Source organism: Canis lupus, chromosome 13 (assembly GCF_003254725.2).
Source record: "Canis lupus dingo isolate Sandy chromosome 13, ASM325472v2, whole genome shotgun sequence".
NCBI classification, from domain to species: domain Eukaryota; kingdom Metazoa; phylum Chordata; class Mammalia; order Carnivora; family Canidae; genus Canis; species Canis lupus.
The window spans coordinates 19,018,008-19,038,190 of record NC_064255.1 but is presented as its reverse complement, the minus strand read 5'-3'; the positions used below and the strand labels follow the sequence as shown (position 1 = coordinate 19,038,190).

The following is a 20,183-nucleotide window of genomic DNA, read 5'->3' as shown; positions in this document are numbered from 1 at the left end:
AAGGCTATTTTGCTAGCGCGGAAACCGGGGCGCTGGCGGGAAACGGGCGGTGGGGCCGCGGAGGGAGTGGCGAGGGTCCCGCGAGGCGCCCCGCGGGGTGGCAGCTGCGACGTCCAGCCGAGAGCGCCCCGGGACAGCGAGGTTTCCCTCTCGCGGAGCGGTGCGCGCGGGGCGGTGCGCTGGGGGAGGGGCGGTGCGCGGGGCGGTGTGCGGAGGGGGCGGGCGGTGCGCGCGGGGCGGTGCGCGGGGGCGGGCGCATGCGGAGCCCTGGGGACCCCCCCCCTCCCCGGGGCCGCGCCCGCGGCTCGCTCCGCCCCGGAAACACGCCTCCCGCCGCCTGGGCGCGCTTTTGGAAGGCGCTTCCCCTTCTCCTGTGGTTCGGCAGGACCCCGGCGGCTGGCGGAGCTCGGTCCCGTCTCAGCGGCCTCTGCGCTGCCCGCACCCCCCCCCCCCCGCCCCGGGTGCGGCGCCCCCTTCCCCGAGCCCGCGCGGCGATGAAGCGGACCCGCGAGGAGGTGGACGCTACGCTCCAGATCGCCAAGCTGAAGGCGGCCGAGCTGCTGCCGGTTGTGCACTGCCTGGGCTTCGGCCCCGGGGCCGGCGCCGCCGTCGGAGACTCCTGCCTGCTGGAGCTGGAGCCCGCGCTGTGCCAGCAGCTGGAGGCCGGGCACAGGTGACTGCCCGCGGGGAGACCAGGACGGGGGCCTGGGCCGCGGACCTGCCTGGATTTGAGCCGAGGGCTCCCCGCCGCCCGGAGGCCGCGCCGCTGCTGGGCGGTCCCCGGAGCTGCGCTGACGCGGTACCGGGATGGGGCGCCGATCGCGGGGTGTGTGTACCAGGATGGGCCCGCTGATCGAGGGGTGTGTGTGTGTACCAGGATGGGCCAGCCGATGGGTGTGTGTGTGTGTGTGTGTGTGTGTACACCAGGATGGGCCTGCTGATTGTGTGTGTGTGTACTAGGATGGGCCAGCCGATGGGTGTGTGTGTGTGTGTCTGCAGAAACAAGTCGGGAAATAGAACATCTGTGAAGTTTTGGAGGAGACCCTAACAGTGATGCCAGGAACTGCACTCAACACTTCGCCGTTCTAGCTTAAAATCCAGGGCTACTATCTAACATTTGTAGGGTTCTCCTTGCCTTCTACTTGGATTTATTCCACTGAGACAACAGGTTGGACCGTAGGGAATAAGTTGAAAGCCGTTTTACAGAGTTGGTCCCGGTGGGAGGCCTTCAAAAAAACAAAAAACAAAACCCAGACCCACTGGGGGTTATTTAGTGGAAATCTGAAGCTGTTTCTGATTCTGGGTCAGCCACAGATTTGCTGCAAAACCTTGAATTAAAAAATAGAGAAGTCTAGAGAATCATTTCTCTCAACTTTGCGTACAGCCAGCTCCTGGAAATTAGCAGTTAGGGGCTCTGGTTTGCTTCTCTTCTGCACCACCCTTCCTCCAACACCTGTATTTTATTAGGTGGTTTGTTCTCTTGTAGATTCCTTTAAATTGAACTATTTAGGCTTTAAGTTTACGTATTTGCTCGTCTGACAGTGTTAGAGTTAACTGAGCAGCCTACTAGCCACAAAGGATTTTTAAGGGAGCCCAGGGAAGCCTCACCCATTGGTTTTCATTCCAGCTGTGCTGGATGGGAGAGGGGGGGTATCATGGTAAGAAAAAGACTTCAGGTCTGCGGACTTTTTTGCATCCAGTTACTATTCATCCACCTGGCAATCCAGAAAGACCTAGAAATGTGCTTTAAAAACATTTTTGCCAGGGGACAGGTAGTTGCTTTAAACAAAATATTGAAGCAGGGATAGTGCAATGTGGAAATAAATGTTGAAGAATGGGTGCTCCGAAATGAAAACACTCTTCACTTAAACTTAATTTTAAAAAGCATTTACACATCGTTCTATTTCAGGTTTTATTTTTATTTAAGAGAAGTGAATAGTAAACAGGAAGGTTAAACATTTTATGAACAAAACTGCTAGAACCTATGCCCTTATCAACCTCATCATCTTTGTCTTAAGTCTTCTTGGTCACTTCTTTCCCTCTTCCTGCTCTCTTCTACCTGTGAGCCTTTGTCAGACCTTATTTACTGCAATTTGTAAAAACGTGTGCTTTTCATATTTTTTCATTCAGCATTGCAGTTCTCTTTATAAAGTCCCAATTTCTTTGTGACAGAGCTGGTCGGTGGGCTAGGATATCCTTCTTTGATGGTTAGGGGGTATTCAGAAGAAAACAAGAACCACTCTTAGGTGGCAACCAAGACCAAGGATCATCTGGGAGTTTGTTAGAAATGCAGAATCCTGGGTCCCATCCCAGACTTGCAGGTTTGGGATTCAGTTTTTTAACAGGATTCTCTGAGGTGCCTATGCATACGGTTGAGAAGTACTGCTTTAACATGGTTTAGGAAATTGATATCCTGATGGAAGCTACCTGATGCTTCTCTTTTGCTCTTCCCAGCAGTTTGCATGAAGATACAATGTGGTGATATTTGGCCTCTAGGCCTCTTTGTATCTTTCTTGCCCGTGTTGAATTATTTTTCCTTAGTAAGGTCACCTGGTACCCCTGTGTTTTCACCTGGGCTCACCCTTGCTCCGTGAGCCCGACATGTGTGTAAGGGTGGTGAAAACAGGGGCCAGACAGCCTTCAGGATATAATTTTAAATTCTATAAGCTTAGAGGATTTTGGAACTGTTTGTAATGAAGATGTCCATTGGTGTCTCGATAAACCATGTATTTTCTCTTCCCATTTCCTGCAGTCTTGTGATTCGGGGTGATAAAGATGAGCAGGCTGTGCTGTGCAGTAAAGACAAAACCTATGACTTGAGAATAGCAGACACTTCCAATATGTTGCTTTTTATTCCTGGTTGTAAGACTCCTGACCAGCTGAAGATGGAAGAAACACATTGTAACATTATTCACACCGAGGTACTGTTCCCTGCCTTCTAATTTATATGAGAATCACAACACAGGTGCTAATATTGCCTTTAATTAAAATCTTTAGGTGTTGGTCAGAGCACCTGCGTGGCTCAGTTAGTTAAGCATCTGTCTCTTGGATTTGGCTCAGGTCATGATTTCAGGGGGGGTGGGATCAAGCCCCAATTTGGGCTCCATGCTCAGCAGGGAGTTTGCTTGAGATTCTGCCCCTTTGCCTCTCTTCCATCCCCTCTAACATGATAAATAAATCTCTATGCATTTCACACCTACAGATTTTTTTAATCATTGAAAAGTTCTCTAATGAAATTTAAAATTTCTCAGCATCGTTTATTTGGAGTCTTGTGAAGTTGTCTTATTTTCCCTATTGGATTTTTAAGTCCTAGACAAGATGACCATTTTCTGCAACAGGGTAAGCTTGTTATTAGGTGACATATTTTAAAAGTGTTACCTTTAAAAAAAAAAATCCATTTATTTATTCATGAGACACACAGAGAGAGAGAAAGAAAAACAGGGGCAGAGACCTAGGCAGAGGGAGAAGCAGGCTCCATGCAGGGAACCTGATGTGGGACTCGATCCTGGGACCCTGGGATCATGACCTGAGCCAAAGGCAGATGCTCAACCAGTGAGCCACCCAGCGTCCCTGTTACCTATTTTTAGTAAGTCTTGCTGTAGCTATGTTTTGAAAAGAGACTCTCAAACCGCAACTAATGCTTTAAGTCCTGTTTATGAGGTGGAGAAATGAAGAAATTTGAGTTTTTGAGGCAGATGTGTTTCTCACCTTTGAGGTTGGTTTAGCTCATTACTGTCTCTAACCATGTATAACAAATTCTTAATTATTATGGAGACTACTGATAGTAGATACCAAATAGGAGTTTCCCTCCTGGCTAGATTATTACACACATCATGATCAAAACACAGCCCTTAATTCTCTTCAGAGTGACTTTAGGCTAACTATTGCCTTAGAATTGGGATACAGATAAGGGAAAATACTGAGAAATTTCAGTGATCTATGATGTTGCTAGAACAGAAGAACTTCAGTAAATTTTCTATTTTGGTTTTTTAGGGTACTGTGTTTCAATTGTAATTAACTAGAAATATGGGCAGTTCAGTCTTTTATAAAATGTTATTTTCCCATCCAACACCTGTTTTGTAGGTGTTCTGCAGGAATATAACCATATGGGAGTGCCTCTGAGAATTCTGTGCACTGAGACTGGGTAGAGTGCAATGAAGATCTAACACCTCAAGTTTGTTTTTTAAGATTTTATTTATTAGAGAAAAAGCATAAGCAGGGAGAGGGGCAGAGGGAGAGGGAGAAACAGAATGCCTGCTGAGCAGGGAGCCTGATATGAGGCTTGATACCTGGACCCTGGGATCATGACCTGAGTCAACAGGAGATGCTTAACCGAACTGAACCACCCAGACACCTCAAAGATCTACCAACTAAAGTTTTAATCTGTGGTTGCACTTCAGGTGCCTGGAAGGTCTAGGTAAGCAATGCACATGGGCAGAACAGGCTATTTTTTGATAAATTGGTAGTGGATACCAGTCTCAGCAGTAATACAGAATGGTGGAGTCCATGGCAAATTGAAGAGCACAAGCCCCATGTAGGTGGGCAGCCACAGCTTGGCCTTGTGGGAAAGCAGGCCCAGAGCTGCCAAATCTTCGGAAATCTTGTTTTCAAGAAAGCCTTGACATTTAGATCTTGGGACAAAATCTAATATTTCCACATCGGCAACTAATTTCAACTCTATTATCCTTTCCACACCATACAAAGCACGCACCAACATCTGTGCTTTGGATGAAGCCTACAGGCTGTCAAGTTCATGACTGTGGATGAACTCAGGCTTTTTGGTTTGGTCCTTAAGTTCCTCTTTTGGAATCCTCAGATTCAGCAGCTTCACCATCAGGTCTGGGCCTCGTCTTGTAAATCAAGCCTTGTCCTAGCTTGAAAGTGGAAGCATCTCCTGACGTTGCATTTTAGAGTTGGAAGGTACTCCACGTATAATCCAGTTCAGCTCCCCCCCCCTCTTATTTATGTAAACCACTTATTGAGCCCCTTCCTACCAAATGCTAGACACTGGCAAGTCCCAGAAGTAGAGAGGGATATCTTATTCACCCATCAAGTAGCCACTGTCAGCTGGATTGCTCTGAGTGATGAGCCTCACTATTTCACAAGTCCAATAAAGAATTAGCTGCAACTCTAGGAAGTTCTTGCATTGAAAAGATGTCTTTCTTCCTTAACTTTCTTAGATTTTGATACAATAAGCAACAAAGAAGAAGGATACTCCCTCTTTCCCTTAATATCCCTTCAGGGATCCCTGGGTGGCGCAGCGGTTTGGCGCCTGCCTTTGGCTCAGGGCGGGATCCTGGAGACCCGGGATCGAATCCCACGTCGGGCTCCCTGTGCATGGAGCCTGCTTCTCCCTCTGCCTGTGTCTCTGCCTCTCTCTCTCTCTCTCTCTCTCTCTCTGTGACTATCATAAATAAATAAATAAATTAAAAAAAAATATCCCTTCATTACTTGAAGACTGTGATTATGTCTCTATTTTATGTTTTCAGCCTAGAAATATTCATTTCCTATTGTTTCCATCAGGTTTGCAGAACTGACACCATCTTGATCATTCTTTTCCTGGTCATACCTTAGTTTCCAGAGTACACTTGAGATATTGAGCTCGATGACTGATTCCTTACTGTGTTGTCAGTGTCGTCTTATTGGGGTTGGAAAAGATGTTCCCTGAAAATACCCATCCATTTGCTTGAGATGCTGGAGGATGCCTTCTCAATGGAAAGCAGAATACTTGGCTCTCTCTTCTTATTGAGAGCAGATGAGTTGGTTGAAATTTTGTATGACATTTTCTTTTAGAATGGCCCCTAAAAGGTTGTATATTTATATTTTCCAGATCTTTGATTTTTCTAATAATTATTGGGAATTAAGAAGATGCCGACCCAAATTAAAGAAGCTAAAGAAACTTTTGATGGAAAACACCTATGAAGGACCTGACAGTCAAAAAGAAAAGGATTCAAATCATTCAAAAGTAAGACTTATTTTCATTTATTTTGTTTGAAATTTAAAAAACAGAACTATAATTAGAGGCACTTAATAGTGACATTTTTACTTTGAGTGTTTATATTATGAAAATTTCAAACATACCCCAAAGCAGAGAGACCCCCATATATTTACCCCTCAGTTGAACTTTTATCAGTATTTTGTCAATCTTGTTACTTCTGTCCCCCTGCTTCTTTTTTCTTTTTCTGTAGTACTTTGAAGCAAATCCTAGATATCATGTCATTTATGGAGCTGAAAGCTTCACATGTTCCTAATTATTTAATACGATTTTTAGAAGTTAAATTAATTTTTATTTAATTAAAAATTTATGGCTCTTAAGAAAAGACATTATGGAAATGGAAAATATTCTTATTCTCTGTGAGAATTAACTGATTCCTGGGAATACGGAAAAATACTTACAAGTCAAATAAAAAAAATTCTAAGGTTTTTAATGTAATTCAAAATTATAGAACTATACGGGTGTTCTAAAGGCTCTATTTATGTTTTCTTTTTTCCCACTGATTGATTTTTTTTTTTTTCTTTTTTTGGTAACCACTTTATTGAGATACAATTTTATATACCAGTCAGTTCACTCATTTTAAAGCGGCTTTAATTCACTGGTTTTAGTATATTCACAGAGCTGTGTGGTCAGTCACCACAGTGACATTTAGAACATTTTCATCACCCCAAGGAAACCCTATACCTTCTAATCTTAACTGTTAACCTTCTGATCTTACCTTTCCGTGGTTCCTTCTCTCACCAGCCCCAGGCAACCACTAATCTACCTTCAGTCTCCTGATTTGCCTCTTCTGGCATTTTATATGGATAGAGTCATATAATATGTGACCTTTTCTGACTGGCTTTTTTGACTTGACATGATGATTTCAAGGTTCATTCATGTTGTAGCATATATCAGTAGTTTATTTCTCTTTATTGCTAAAAATACTCCATCTTATGGATATATCATATTTATTCATTCGTTAGTTGATAGAAATTTGGGCAGTTTCCTGTTTTGATTATGATGAAGAACAAGCTTGTGAACTTTCATGTACAGGTTTCTAGTGGACCTATGGTTTTATTTCTCTTGGGTATGTACATAAGAATGGGATTGATGGGCATCTTTATAACTTTTTGAGGAACTGTTTTCCAAAGTAGCTGTACCATTTCACATTCCTATTATATGTGGGCTCCAGTTTCTCCCCATCTCTGACAGCACATGTTATTATCTGTCTTTTTTGTATCAATATCAGTGGATTTGAAGTGGTATCATTGTGGTTTCGATATGCATTTCCCTAATGACTGATAATGTTAAAGCATCTTTTTATGTGCTTCTCTGACTATATTTCATTAAAAATGTTGATTCGGAAATTCCTTTGCCCAATTTTTAATTTGGTTATTTGGCTCTTTATTACTGAGTTGTAGAAGCATTCTTGATATAGTCTAAATACAAGTTCCTTATCAGATATGTAATATGCTTCAATTTTCTTTCATTTTGTGGGTTGTGTTTTCACTCTTGATTTTTTAAATTATAATTGTACATCCTATAAAGTTTACCATCTTAACCATTTTTATTTGAATAGTTCTGTGGCATTAAGTATATTTACATTGTTCTGCAACCATGACTACCATGCATCCATAGAAACCATTCATCTTACCAAGTCGAAACTAGATACCCATTAAACACCAACCCCCCAGTCTCCCCTGCCTCACCTCCACTGGCAATCACTATTCTACTTTTCATCTCTGTAAATTTGACTATTCTAAATATCCCATACAAGTGGAATCATACAATATTTTTCCTTTTGTGTGATAATATTTTGATGAAGTACAAAAGTTTTTCATTTTGATAAAGTCCAATTTATCGGTTTTCTTTTGTTTCTTGTGTTTTTGGTGTCCTATCTGTGAAACTATTGCTAAATTCTACATCACAAAAATTTACCCATTATTTTCTTCTAAGACTTCGTATAAAAATCATTATATATTTTCAGAAGAAATTGAGCTATAGGGACGCCTGGATGGCTCAGTGGTTGAGCATCTGCTTTCAGCTCAGGGTCCTGGGATCAAGTCCCACATCAGGCTCCCCACAGGGAGCCTGCCTCTCCCTCTGCCTGTGTCTTTGCCCCTCTCTCTGTGATTAAGATTTTTAAGATTAAATAAAGTCTTAAATAGAGAAATTGAGCTATAGTATAAATATTGACTCAGTCTGTTCTATGTATTTATTCCCCGAAATTCAAGGAGTCTAAAAAATGTTCTTCAGCAGCACCCAGGTGGCTCGATCAATAAGCGTCTGCCTTCAACTCAGGTCATGATCCCAGAGTCCTGTGATTGAGCCCTTGTATCAGGCTCCCTGCTCGGCAGGGAGTCTGCTTCTCCTCTCTCTGTTTCCCCTGCTTGTGCTCTCACTCTCTCTCAAATGAATAAGTAAAAACACACTTAATCTTAAAAAAATTAAAATTAAAAAATTAAGTCTATTTAAAACAAAATCTTCAAAGGCCTTAAAATGTTTTTTGTGGCTTTTTTTTCTTGTTTCAGTATACAACCGAAGATTTGCTGGATCAAATTCAGGCAAGCGAGGAAGAAATAATGACCCAATTACAAGTTCTAAATGCCTGTGAGATTGAAGGTAGCATTATGTACTATAATTATTAATAAAGATGGAATTGAGTATCAGAGAAATTTATGGACATCTTCATCCATTGCATACTATTTATTTAATCTCTTTTGGGCTTAAAGATGATAATATTTGTATTGTATTTAAAGACTACATGTGATCTTTACATGAAGAAGTGTGACCAGTGACTCCAACCACTACTTAACATGGCTTTTTCTTGAGGCACATTTGATCCTAAGCATAAGAAATAGTTTTTAATTATGGATGCCTGCTGTTTGTTAATTGCTATGGTATATGGATACCATGAATGTTGAGGTTAGAAACCAATGGATTTTAATGCAACCTTTGCATTTTTCACTTCTTGCATGGACAAGGATAAAATTTTGGTATGTGTCAAGGGGTACATAGATTATTTCTAGTGTTCTTTCTCAGATGCACATCATACATTTCCTTTTCTAATGTTGCTTTTACTTTTTCAGAATAGCAATAGTAACATTCTCCCTTGAAAATGGTGGATTTGTACTTGATTTGTTTCTCCAGGGCTGGTGGTAGGGCCTTCAATGATAAGATGGGATTTCTGCGATCTTTCACCAGAATAGGAAAGGTATCTTGATACCCAGCCTTTATCTTGCCATTGGTTCATGTTGTGCATCTGTTGATTCTTGAGTGATCTAGGTTTCTTTATGAGCATGAGAACACCCCTAAAAGACAACTGCGATGAGAGTTAGAACCATGGCAATGCCCCAGGGTGGAGATCACCATGTGGGATATCAAACCTACAGCCTTTATCTTATTGGTACAGTGTTCTAATGAAATCACTGTACCAGCTACAGGTTTCCACATTTCTAGTTGGATTGGCAAGATTATTCTGAGATAATTATTAAAGCACTAAAAAAAAAAAAAAAAAAAAAAAAAATCAGTGCAAATCATATGTAAAGCACTTTTTAAAAACCACTTAGTTTCTCTAAAGACAAAATTTATAATGATTAGGAGGAAAGCATAAAAAGGAGCATTGCTTATAAAGAAAGCTAAGATTTTGAGTATCAATTTTTTGTCCTGGGCAAAAGCACACTAACTTGCTTAAAATGTCCTTTGTTAACTATTACTTTTGGAATTTGTAGGTTACTGGAGGATTCTTGATTTTGATTATGAGATGAAACTTCTGAATCATGTAACTCAGCTTGTGGATTCTGAATCTTGGTCCTTTGATAAAGTTCCTTTGAATCCATGCCTTCAGGAACTTGGACCATTGGAGCCAGAGTAAGTTTTTTTTTTTATCACTCTCCCTCCCAATTTCCTTAAAGGAAAGAAAGTTATTGGGGTACTTCGGTGGCTCAGTTGGTTAAGTGTCTGCCTTCTGCTCAGATCATGATTCCAGTGTCCTGGGATGGAGCCCCTATCAGGCTCCCTGCTCAGCAAGGAACCTGCTTCTTTCTCTACCCCTCCTGCTTATGCTGACATGTGCACATGCACTCTCTCTCTCTCTGTTTCTCTCAATCTTTAAAATCTTTAAAAAAAAAAAAGGAAAAAATATATTCTAGGGTGGAACTAAACCTAGGGCATAGACCATTTGTAATTTTGATATCTTATGAAAATTTTAAAAATACATGACCAGGAAGGACTTAGGAGTTTTGGTCACTGGGCTGAATAAATGTACATCATCTCTGTTTTTTACCAACCATAAAAAATATAAAGAATTATGCTTAAGCTAACTTATAATAAATGTATGCTCACATAATTCATGAAAAAATGTTTAGCATGGGCCTAGCATGTAGTAGCTTCCAGTATGTTTTTGTTAGTTCCTATGTAAAATTTTACTTAGCAACCAAAGTCACTTAGTATTTCAAATCTCAAACTTATATCTTAAGTTTTTATAAGATATAATGCATAAAAAATGTGATAACTATTCAAATGAGTGTTTTAAAATTTTCAGGGAAATGATTGAACACTGTCTTAAATGTTATGGAAAGAAATATATAGAGGAAGGTAAGATTTGGAAAGTATTTTAACTTGTGTGTGTTAGAATTGGTATGCCCTTCTGAAGTGTGTGCCTGTTAAAAACAAGAACTACATGTGTTTGTGGGAGGTGAGTTGTGTGTAATTTTTTGAGAAATTACACTGGGGAAAAGGGAACAGTAGTAGTATATTGAATTATCAGAAGAAAATGTGAAATTGTCGGCTACCTTTTCCTTAGGTGAAGTTTATTTTGAATTGAGTGCTGATAAAATATGCAGAGCAACAGCACAGATGCTACTTCAGAATGCAGTGAAATTTAATCTTGCTGAGTTTCAAGAAGTGTGGCAACAGAGTGTGCCTGAAGGAATGATAACTAGTCTTGATCAGCTTAAGGTAAGGTTAGCAATGACACATGATACCATAACTCAATGAAGTCTTGTTAGTTACCGGGTGACATGCAATCTATTGCAACTGAATTTGGAGCCACTTTTATTTTCCTCGCCATCATTTCCATCAGGAGTACACTATACATTCAGTCCATCACTAATTTTAGAACATTTCTGTCACCTCAGATCTCTCAGGCACATGTACAGTTAATCCTTGCTTCTTGCCTGGTGTATTTCATCTTCTCTGTTCCCACCAGCACTGTTGTAGCCCAAACTGTCCGTGTTCGTCTGGCTGTAAAGAGCAAGCCCTCTGTATTTTTAGTTTTGCCCACCTCTAATCCTCTAATCCATTCTGTGCAGTGCTGCTAAAGAGAGTGACCTTTTAAAAATGCTAGTCGGGGGGCCAGGGTGGCTTTGGCTCAGGTCATGATCCCAGGGTCCTGGGATCGAGTCCCATGTCTGGCTCCCTGCTTAGCATGGAGTCTGCTTCTCCCTCTGCCCCTCCCCCACTTGTGATCTCTCTCTCTCTCTCTCTCTCTCTCTCTCTCTCCCCCCCCCTCTCCCTCTCTCTCCTATGCTCTTTCACTCTCAAATAAATAAATAAATAAAAGCTTAAAAATAAATGCCAGTCAGATTAGATGAATGTCGTGCTTTATTATTTAATGGTTACCCATAGTGTATAAGATAAAAAATCCAGAATTTGTATCTTGGCCTTAAAACGCTTCATCGTCTCCCCCGTAGCTCCATCTCTCCTCCTTCTCTCCTCACTGCATACCAGCTTTCTTTCAGATTTTCAAGATCAAGCTTTCTCCTACCTTAGGACATTCACACAAGGCTTTTTCTTCTAGAATGACCTTCTTAGTAAATTCACTTTGCTGCCTTCTATTCATCCTTCAGTCACTTCCTCAAGGAGGCTTTTCCTTACTCTCAAAAAATGCCTCCTGTTTTATTTTGGCATAGCACCATGTATTTTTCCTTCATGGCATTTATCGCTTAGCTCTGGGAAAATGTTTAATATGTGTGTTCCCCAGTCTCCATTTTGATAGAATTTTGTTCACTGTTGCTTGCCAATACATATGCCATATGCCTGTCATATAGTGTATGCTCAGTAAGTATTTGTTAAATTGTGAAAGGATTTGCTCAATATTTACAGAGTTCCTTTTATGTCTAGGCGCCATCCTAGATGCTGAGGAGAAAACATCACACAACGTGCCATCAGCGTCCTCAGCCTGGGCTCTGGCAAGGGGGGCGGTGCACATTACATGTATAAATCTCTTTTTATAATGTAGGGTGATGTGTCATGGAAAGGGCATATACAGGTTGTTATGGGAGCAAAGAAAGGGGACTTAACCATGTGACTGGTCTATTGGGGATGATTTTCTGAAGGAATAGCTGTTTTAGCTGCCAGGTTTGAAAGGATGAACTATTAATTCTCTAGATGGAAGGGCAGAGATGGAGATCCAGGAGAGCATGTTCCAGGGCATGGAGGGATACAAATGGGGCATTTTTGGTAGGGATCCATGACTAGAATATAAGGTGCTGGCGAATCAGTGAGGGACACTATGGTCTGTGCTAAGGAATTTCACTCTTATTTAGAAAGCTCTTTGGGCCTTTTAGTGACATCAGAAGAGCTACCTGATGAACTTTGCCTTTTGGAAAGAACACTGACATTGAGGATGGTTGGATGGAAGGTTGGTTAGATTATGAAAAAGGAGAAATCTCCAGACTCTCTACACTTACAGTACTCCTAACTGTAAAGTACTGGCCAAAGAAATAGTTGATAGAGAATGGATGGGAAAATGTTGAGGCCTTAAGATCTGTAGGATTGATTGATCTCATAGGTATGGGGTTTGAATAATGGAACCTAGGATAATGCCCAGGTCTCATGGTTTCGTAGGATCATGGGACTAGAGCAGTTTTGGGTAACAAACACAAGGAACTCATTGGTAGCTTTGGATCTGGAGTTCGTGTGCTCATCCTCGGAAGAGTGATTTGAGTTGAAGATGCATATGTTACTGTCATTAACAAGTAAGTGGTGTTTGCAGTCACAGGTTCAGTTGAGGCGAGTTGAACCACAAAGGACAGTGACAGACAAGTTGAAGGATCAGGGTAGAAACCCAGGAAACTGTAATGTTGCATTAGGAAAACAATGAGACAGTGATGGTCAGAGATGGAGGTTCAAAGAGAGATGAAGCAACATTAACAAAGAAAACAGTGCAGCAGATCCAAGGAAAGGGCCCACTGGATTTGGCAATGACAGGTCATGGGTGACCTTGAACCCAAGCTATCCTGAATAAATGGAGCAGTGGAAGGCAAATTGTAGAAGGGAAGAGGAGAATTCACTGTTTAATGGAATTCTTTTTATGAAAAGGGCCATTGAGGGTCTGTGGGTAGTTTGTGTCAAGTTACCCGTAGCTGACATTTTAAACGTAGCTGACATTTTAAACGGCTTAGGCCCCGCTAAACCTAACGGTAAAAGAATGAGTCCTATTTAAACACTAGACCGTTATTTTAACTGACCTTTTTCATTTCGTTTTTAAAATAGGGTTTAGCCTTGGTGGATCGACACTCGAGACCAGAAATCATATTTTTGCTAAAAGTAGATGATTTACCTGAGGATAATCAAGAACGTTTTAACAGTCTATTCTCTCTAAGGGAAAAGTGGACAGAAGAAGACATAGCTCCATATATTCAGTAAGTAATGTACTAAAATGGGCTTTGAGGGTTCTTTTGAGTATTTTTTGAGTATTCTCTGAGGACATGGCTTCCTTTGAAACTTTTTCAAGTGGTGGCTGTCTTCTCTCATCCTTCATAACTTCTGCTTCTGGAGGTGGGGAATGTGTTGTGTTTCTTCCTCATCCTGCATCTAAAACCACTTTTCTGCCCTCCTTCCTACAACAGATAGGGACAGACTACATACCCCACTCTGACTCCAAAGCAAGCACTCTCTCTAATCGGTACTTCCTATCTTTTCTGCCACATTGCTTTAACATTTTGATAGATGCCAGATTGCAGAAGAACAAATTAGTTCTTTAGTCACTCTTTACAGGACCTCAGCTGCACTAATGCTACCATCTCTTCACTGTGTCTCACCTTTCAAGTCTTCTTTCTACCCAGTTTGGATTTCCTGGTTGGGGTCTCTAGCGTCTACTGTGCATGGTTTGCTCCCACAACCCTTTCTCCCTCTTGTTAGAACTCTCTGGCAAAAATCTACAAAGATTAAACCCAAGTTTTCTGCTTACTCTATGCCTACATGCGGGCAAGTGAAATTTCCTGGAGAAAAAGACATAATGGCACTTGCCAGTCTTAAGAGATTAAATGGTAGTTAGCAGTGTCCGTGGCAAAGCCCCATTTCTGTATGAAAATTTTCTGCCCTTGGAGTTTGGCTTTCATAATTCTGCTTTTCATATCATCACAATTTCCATCTTCCTCTTCACCCTCAGCTTGTGGCCTTGTTTATTGAGGAAATGCAAACAGATGAGAAAAGACAAGGACAACTTTTTTTTAAGATTTTATTTATTTATTCATGAGCAACACAGAGGGGGGCGGGCAGAGACATAGGCAGAGGGAGAAGCAGGCTCCCTGCAGGAAACCTGATATGGGACTTGATCTCGGGACTCCGGGATCATGCCCTGAACCGAAGGCAGACGTTCAACTGCTGAGCCACCCATGTGCCCAGGATAACTTCTTTCCTACTGCCATACCTGCCAGCATTATGTCCTTGTATTGTGTCCACATACACACTCCCTTTGCAGTCCTTCATGTATAGTGCATGAACTGTCCCTGCTGCTAAGGCCAATCCTCTTTCTGCACTGGATCATCCCTCTGCCTTATTAAAGACATATATCCTCTAGTTATCCCCTTTCCCCTGCGTGATTGATGTCTCCCTATCTGCAGGGATTATTTCCATCAGGTATTCTGTAGTATTGCTCTTCTTAAAGTACAATAAGATGAGCTTTCCTTTCCAGGAAACTCCTGTGAAAAGTTTGTGTACTCATTTATGTTTCTGTCTCCCATTCTATCCTTAACCTGTTGGCATCCATCTTTCTACATTCAGTAGTCACTTGTCTGTCCTTGTTAACTTGGCCTCTTCGCACTGTTGGGACACTGTAGATCACTTTCTACTTGAAACACACCAGTTGTGTCCCTTCTCTCCCAAGGCAGCTCCTTTTCTGTCTCTTTTGCTCATGTCTCCCTGTTTTTCCCCAGTCTTCAAGTGTTGGTGTGCTCTAGGACTATTCTTGACCATCTGCTTTTTCATTTATATTTTTTTCCTTAGTGCCCTCATCTAGGCCTGGAATTAAATTTAATGACTTCCTAATTTTATCTTCATCCTTGATCTTTTCCTTAAGTTCTAATTTCTCTTATCTAGCTGCCTAATGAACATTTCCACTGGATATCATGCTCGGAACAGAACTGTGGTTCCTCCTTGTCCTAACTCCATCTTCTACTTCTCAGTAACATGACCATTAATTCAGCTACTCAAGCAAAAAAGTCCGGGAATCATATTTGTCTTTTTCTCTCTCTCCCTGGTTCAAAGTAGGAGCAAATCCTAATGGCTCATCTAGTTCCTGGCTCTGAATTGGTCTCTCTACTTAAGTTTTTTCCTCTTCCCTGTCCCACTTTTTAAACTTTTTATTTTGAAAATTTTTGAACATTCAAAAGTGACAATATAGTGAACCTGTCATGTACTCACCACTTAGCTTCCATAATCAACTCATTGCCTCCATTGTTTAAAACTTAGATCACATTCTGCTTTTCCATTAATTAAAACCCTCCTAGTGACTTCCCTTTATACTTAGAATTAAATCACAGTTCCTTTCCATGTTCATTAAGGCCCTGTATGACCTTGCCTTTGCTCCCTCTCCAGCCCATGTCCTTTCATTCTACCTTCACCTTGTATGGTGAAGTCCTACTCCTCTTTGGGGTACAGAAGACAAAGCTAAAGTTCAGGGGGGGTAGGTAACACAGATAAGCACACACAGGTAGCCTAGGATCCAGGGTCTCTGTGCCTAGACCTTCCTATATCCCATGGCTTATATTTCTAATTTGGAGGCTGTGTGATGTAATGGGGGAAAACAAATGGACTAAGAAGTCATGCAGAATTAGCAGCAAAGTTTGGTTCCATCCTTTACTACCTGAGCTTAGCTTCCTCATATCTAAGGTAGGGTTAAATAATACATTACTTTTACTGTTTCTGTGGTTAAACTAAGTAATATATGTAAAGTACCTAGTTCAATTTAGGCTTAGTGACTACTCCCTACCCTATCTCTCCCACAAACACACATACTTAGGCAAGAGAGATATAAATAACTAGCACTGTGAATATTATGTTCCCTAACATATTAATGCTATTCATTTTTTTTTTATCGTTCCCACAGAGATTTGTGTGGAGAGAAGCAAACAATAGGTGCATTACTCACCAAATATTCTCGATCTTCAATACAAAATGGTGTTAAAGTTTACAACTCAAGAAGGCCCATTTCTTAAAAGAATAACAGTCTGTTCTTTGGGACTAAAGTTGCTTCATAAACGCTGATGATTCTAAGAAAAAGATTCTTGAATATATTTGTATTCCAGATTTTAAAAAACCTATTGCTTTGAAGCCTTTTTCTCCAGATCTTAAGCATTTTGAAACTACTGTTCTTTCCCTTAAATGTAACAGGATATTTCTATGTCTTTCAAGTTATTTTTACATTATGCATACAGTGTTGTTTCCTGTATTTAGTATATCTTAAGTCTGTATGGTTTTATTTATAGAAAGAGTGTTCCCTTTTTTATATTTAAAATTGCATCTTTTGGGGATCCCTGGGTGGCTCAGCGGTTTAGCGCCTGCCTTTGGCCCAGGGCGTGATCCTGGAGATCCGGGATCGAGTCCGCATTGGGCTCCCTGCATGGAGCCTGCTTCTCCCTCTGCCTGTGTCTCTGCCTCTGTCTCTCATGAATTAAATAAATAAAATCTTAAAAAAATAAAAAATAATTGCATCTTCTTATTAGGATTTGACATTCTAACCATTAACAAATTTAAAGACTTTTCAGAGGGGGCATGTGGGTGGCTCAGTGGTTGAGCATCTGCCTTTGGCTCAGGGTGTGATCCCAGGGTCCTGGGATGGAGTCCTGCATCAGGCTGCGTTCAGGGAGCCTGCTTCTCCCTCTGCCTCTCTGTGTCTCTCGTGAATAAATAAATAAAATCTTTAAAAAATAAAAATAAAGGCTTTCAGAGAACTAAATAGTAATCGTTTCCTAGAAATGATTTATTCACTTGGATGTCATTTCACAAGTGACTTCCCCTCTACTTTCAACATTCCACTAAAATAGGGAGTCACTAGATTCTGTTACCTAAATGAGTCCTTTGCATGGAGGAAATGGGCTTGGTAATAGCTGCTGTGTCGCCTGGCTGATGTCAACGTGAATTTTGGGACGAAATGGATTTGATCCTCCATCTTCTGTCAAGAATACCAAGAGGGCGGTTTGTTATCCCCTTAGTGGAAGACACTGACACGGGCGATAGCGGAAAACTACAAGCAATTTCTAGTGGGTTTTGGCATGCTTGATAAAGTTCCTTTATGACTTTATTCCCGGATTTGTATTCATTTAGACTTGAGTCCAAATTAATTTTAACTTGGCTAGTACCCTTGTCACCAGCACCCTTCGAGGGGTTAGGCCAAAGATAAATCTGGTCCAAGATGGAAAAAAAAGAAAAGTTAATGGGTAATCCACGTGACCTAACATTTAACTATTATTGAAATTCACACCTTTTTACTCTCTTGTACATGAACTGCCAATGCCAGTGGCCCCAGAGGGTCTCTTTTCAATAATTGTGTTCTAACCATGTGCAACCACTTAAAAAGTCCGGAGGTGCCGGAACCCAAGGGAGGACTCCGGGGTCGGAGTTTGACTACCCGGGGTCTAATTTACACGTTGCACAGCTCAAGTCACCGGGTCCAAAGCGCTCGGGGCGTCCGTTGGCTCAGCCCACAAGCGGGACCCGGCGTCTCCTGGTTCCACGAAGGCCTGATTACCCAGACGCCCACCGACTCTCCGCCGCGCTCTTCGCAAACCCCCATATATTCCCTCAACTTCAGCTTACCTCGTGCTGCGGATGTACGGAAAGCCAAAGGCGAAATCTCCCAGATTCCCGCGCAAGCCCCACCCACTGACGCAGAGCTTCCGGCTCCCGCCCCCGCAGCCGCCCCACTTCCGCTGACGCCACAGGTCAGAGGTGACCGGCAAGATGTCGGCCGACGGGGCCCTGGGGCGGTACGCTGAGCGTAGCATCTTCGTGACAAGCCCGTCGCAGGCGGATAAAAGGACCCGAATCGGGGAAGCGAGTTTGAAGCGGGGGGCGGCGGATCGGACGCGGCCGGTCGCGGGCGCCGAGGGACCCCTGGCTGCGGGGCATGACTGTCGGGAGCGCGGGGGAGCGGGGAGCGAGAGGTGCCGGGGGCTGGTAATGCCCCGACGCCCCCCGGGAAGCGGGGAAGCCGCGCAGCCCAGCTCGGTGGGAGCGCTTCATGCCGCCTACTGGTTTAGAGCCCGCCAGAATGAACAGGAAGAAAGGAGACAAGGGCTTTGAAAGCCCAAGGCCGTATAAATTATAAGTATTTTTTTCATCTTCCTTTTTTCTTCTGGCTTTTATTTTTCCTTCTATTTTGTGATTGCTCGAAGCTGCCTTAGGGGGCCTGAGAAATGTAGTGGGAGACTGGAGCCCGCTCCCCCATGGGAATGCTGTTTGTAGGACCCTATGAATGGTTTTCGGTGGCAGTGGTGTTGAACAGATTTAATATCCCCCTCTTTTTTTTTTTTTTTTTTTTTTTCAGTTTTAATATCCCTTGCAGGTCAATAAGTGTTTTTCTTATGGTACCTAGTTGTGTTGTGTTTTGCTTTTTTTTTTTTTTCCAAAGAAATCTGTTTTTGTGACTGTTGATAAAACCTGCAATTACCTTAATTAGCAAGATTGTAGAAGATAAGATTGTGAGCTGCTTAGAACCTCTTGTCTCTGTTTGGGTAGAATTATGTTTTTGTTTAATAATAGGATTTTTTTTTTTCTTTTTCCGTATACAACCCATCAGGTCGTCTGCATCAACAACATAAACTTCCAGAGAAAATCGGTTGTGGTAAGTGTATAGTCAACGATGATAAACAGTAACAAGTTCTGCCTTTACGATATTCAGGAACTTTCTTTCCAGGTGACTTATGTTTCAAGAATAGGTAAGATTTAGAATTCAGACCTGTGTGACTTCAGGGTGCATAGCCTTGCTGCTCTCCTGGCTGCCTCCTCAGATCTCCCTTTCTCTCTCTCTCTCTCTCTCTCTCTCTCTCTATTTTGTTTCTGGGTTAACATTTTATTCTGTTTAATCTGTCGTGGAATATGGAAGTCTCTATTACCAAGCATTTTAGAATTGTGCATAAAACAAGAGTAAGCCCCATAGTGAACATTTTTTGTGGAAAAAAATTAAGGTTAGCACGCCCTCTGACTTAACTTGGCTGCTAAGAGGCCAGTTTTGTTTTCTGATTCACGGCTGACCTAGTTTAGGTGCGTCGTTGCTTTATAAAGGTTTAGGTGAGGTGTTTGGAATCTAGTAAACACCACCCTATCCTTTTGATATATTTAGATTGCATTTATAATCTCTTCTGGGGCAGTCCATGACTACCTAAGTACTTAATTTAGGGAGACCTGTATTAAATAGACAAAATCTTAGTGAACTGTCTTTGGTGTTTTTTTGTTTTGTTTTGTCTTTTTGCTGAACATCCCTCCGCAACTGTTATCCCTGTATGCATATGTTTACTTAAGATGGGCTGTATAGTGAAATAGAAAAGTAAACTACCGTAGGAATCACAGAATCCTTAAAGGTTCACTAAGTCCCATCTCCATATTTAAGGAATTTCTCTATCAATATTCCTTACATATGATTACAACTGACCCTTGAATAATGTAGGGGTTAGGGGTCCTGACCCCCTACACAGTCAAATATACGGGTATAGCTTTTGACTTCCCAGAAACTAACTTAGCTTCTAATAGCTTACTGTTGACCAGAAGTGTTACCAGTAACATGAAAAATTGCTTAATGCATATTTCGTCTGTTTATTATAGAATGTATTCTTGTAATGAAGTAAGGTAGAAAAAGAATGTGTTATTAAGAAAATTGTAAGGAAAATAAGTTTACAGTACCACCCTGTATTGGGAGAAAATCCACATATAAGTGGGCCTGTGCCGTTCAAGCCTGTGTTGTTCAGAGGTCAACTGTATTTAC

The 20,183-nt window shown here is 41.7% G+C and overlaps 2 protein-coding genes across 6 annotated transcripts in view; both read left to right on the top strand.

Moving 5' to 3' along the window:
* Positions 1-334: 334 nt before the first annotated feature.
* On the top strand, positions 335-16,909 carry DSCC1 (DNA replication and sister chromatid cohesion 1). The gene is made up of 9 exons (XM_025450364.3): positions 335-673; positions 2,753-2,921; positions 5,831-5,965; positions 8,509-8,599; positions 9,709-9,847; positions 10,521-10,573; positions 10,782-10,936; positions 13,475-13,623; positions 16,311-16,909. Exons 1-9 carry the CDS (start codon positions 495-497, stop codon positions 16,417-16,419), a joined length of 1,179 nt encoding a protein of 392 aa, XP_025306149.1. The 5' UTR covers positions 335-494; the 3' UTR covers positions 16,420-16,909.
* Positions 16,910-18,392: 1,483 nt separating this feature from the next.
* TAF2 (TATA-box binding protein associated factor 2) overlaps positions 18,393-20,183 on the top strand; it is a 98,652-nt gene continuing 96,861 nt past the window's right edge. For 4 of the 5 annotated variants that reach the window (XM_049092629.1, XM_049092630.1, XM_049092628.1 and 1 more), the window contains exons 1-2: positions 18,393-18,527; positions 18,993-19,046. In XM_049092629.1, coding sequence (XP_048948586.1) covers positions 18,444-18,527; positions 18,993-19,046 — 138 coding nt within the window. In that variant the 5' untranslated portion in view covers positions 18,393-18,443. Of the gene's footprint in view, positions 18,528-18,991; positions 19,047-20,183 lie in introns of those variants that run through there. The other variant, XM_049092633.1, reaches the window with a different exon arrangement.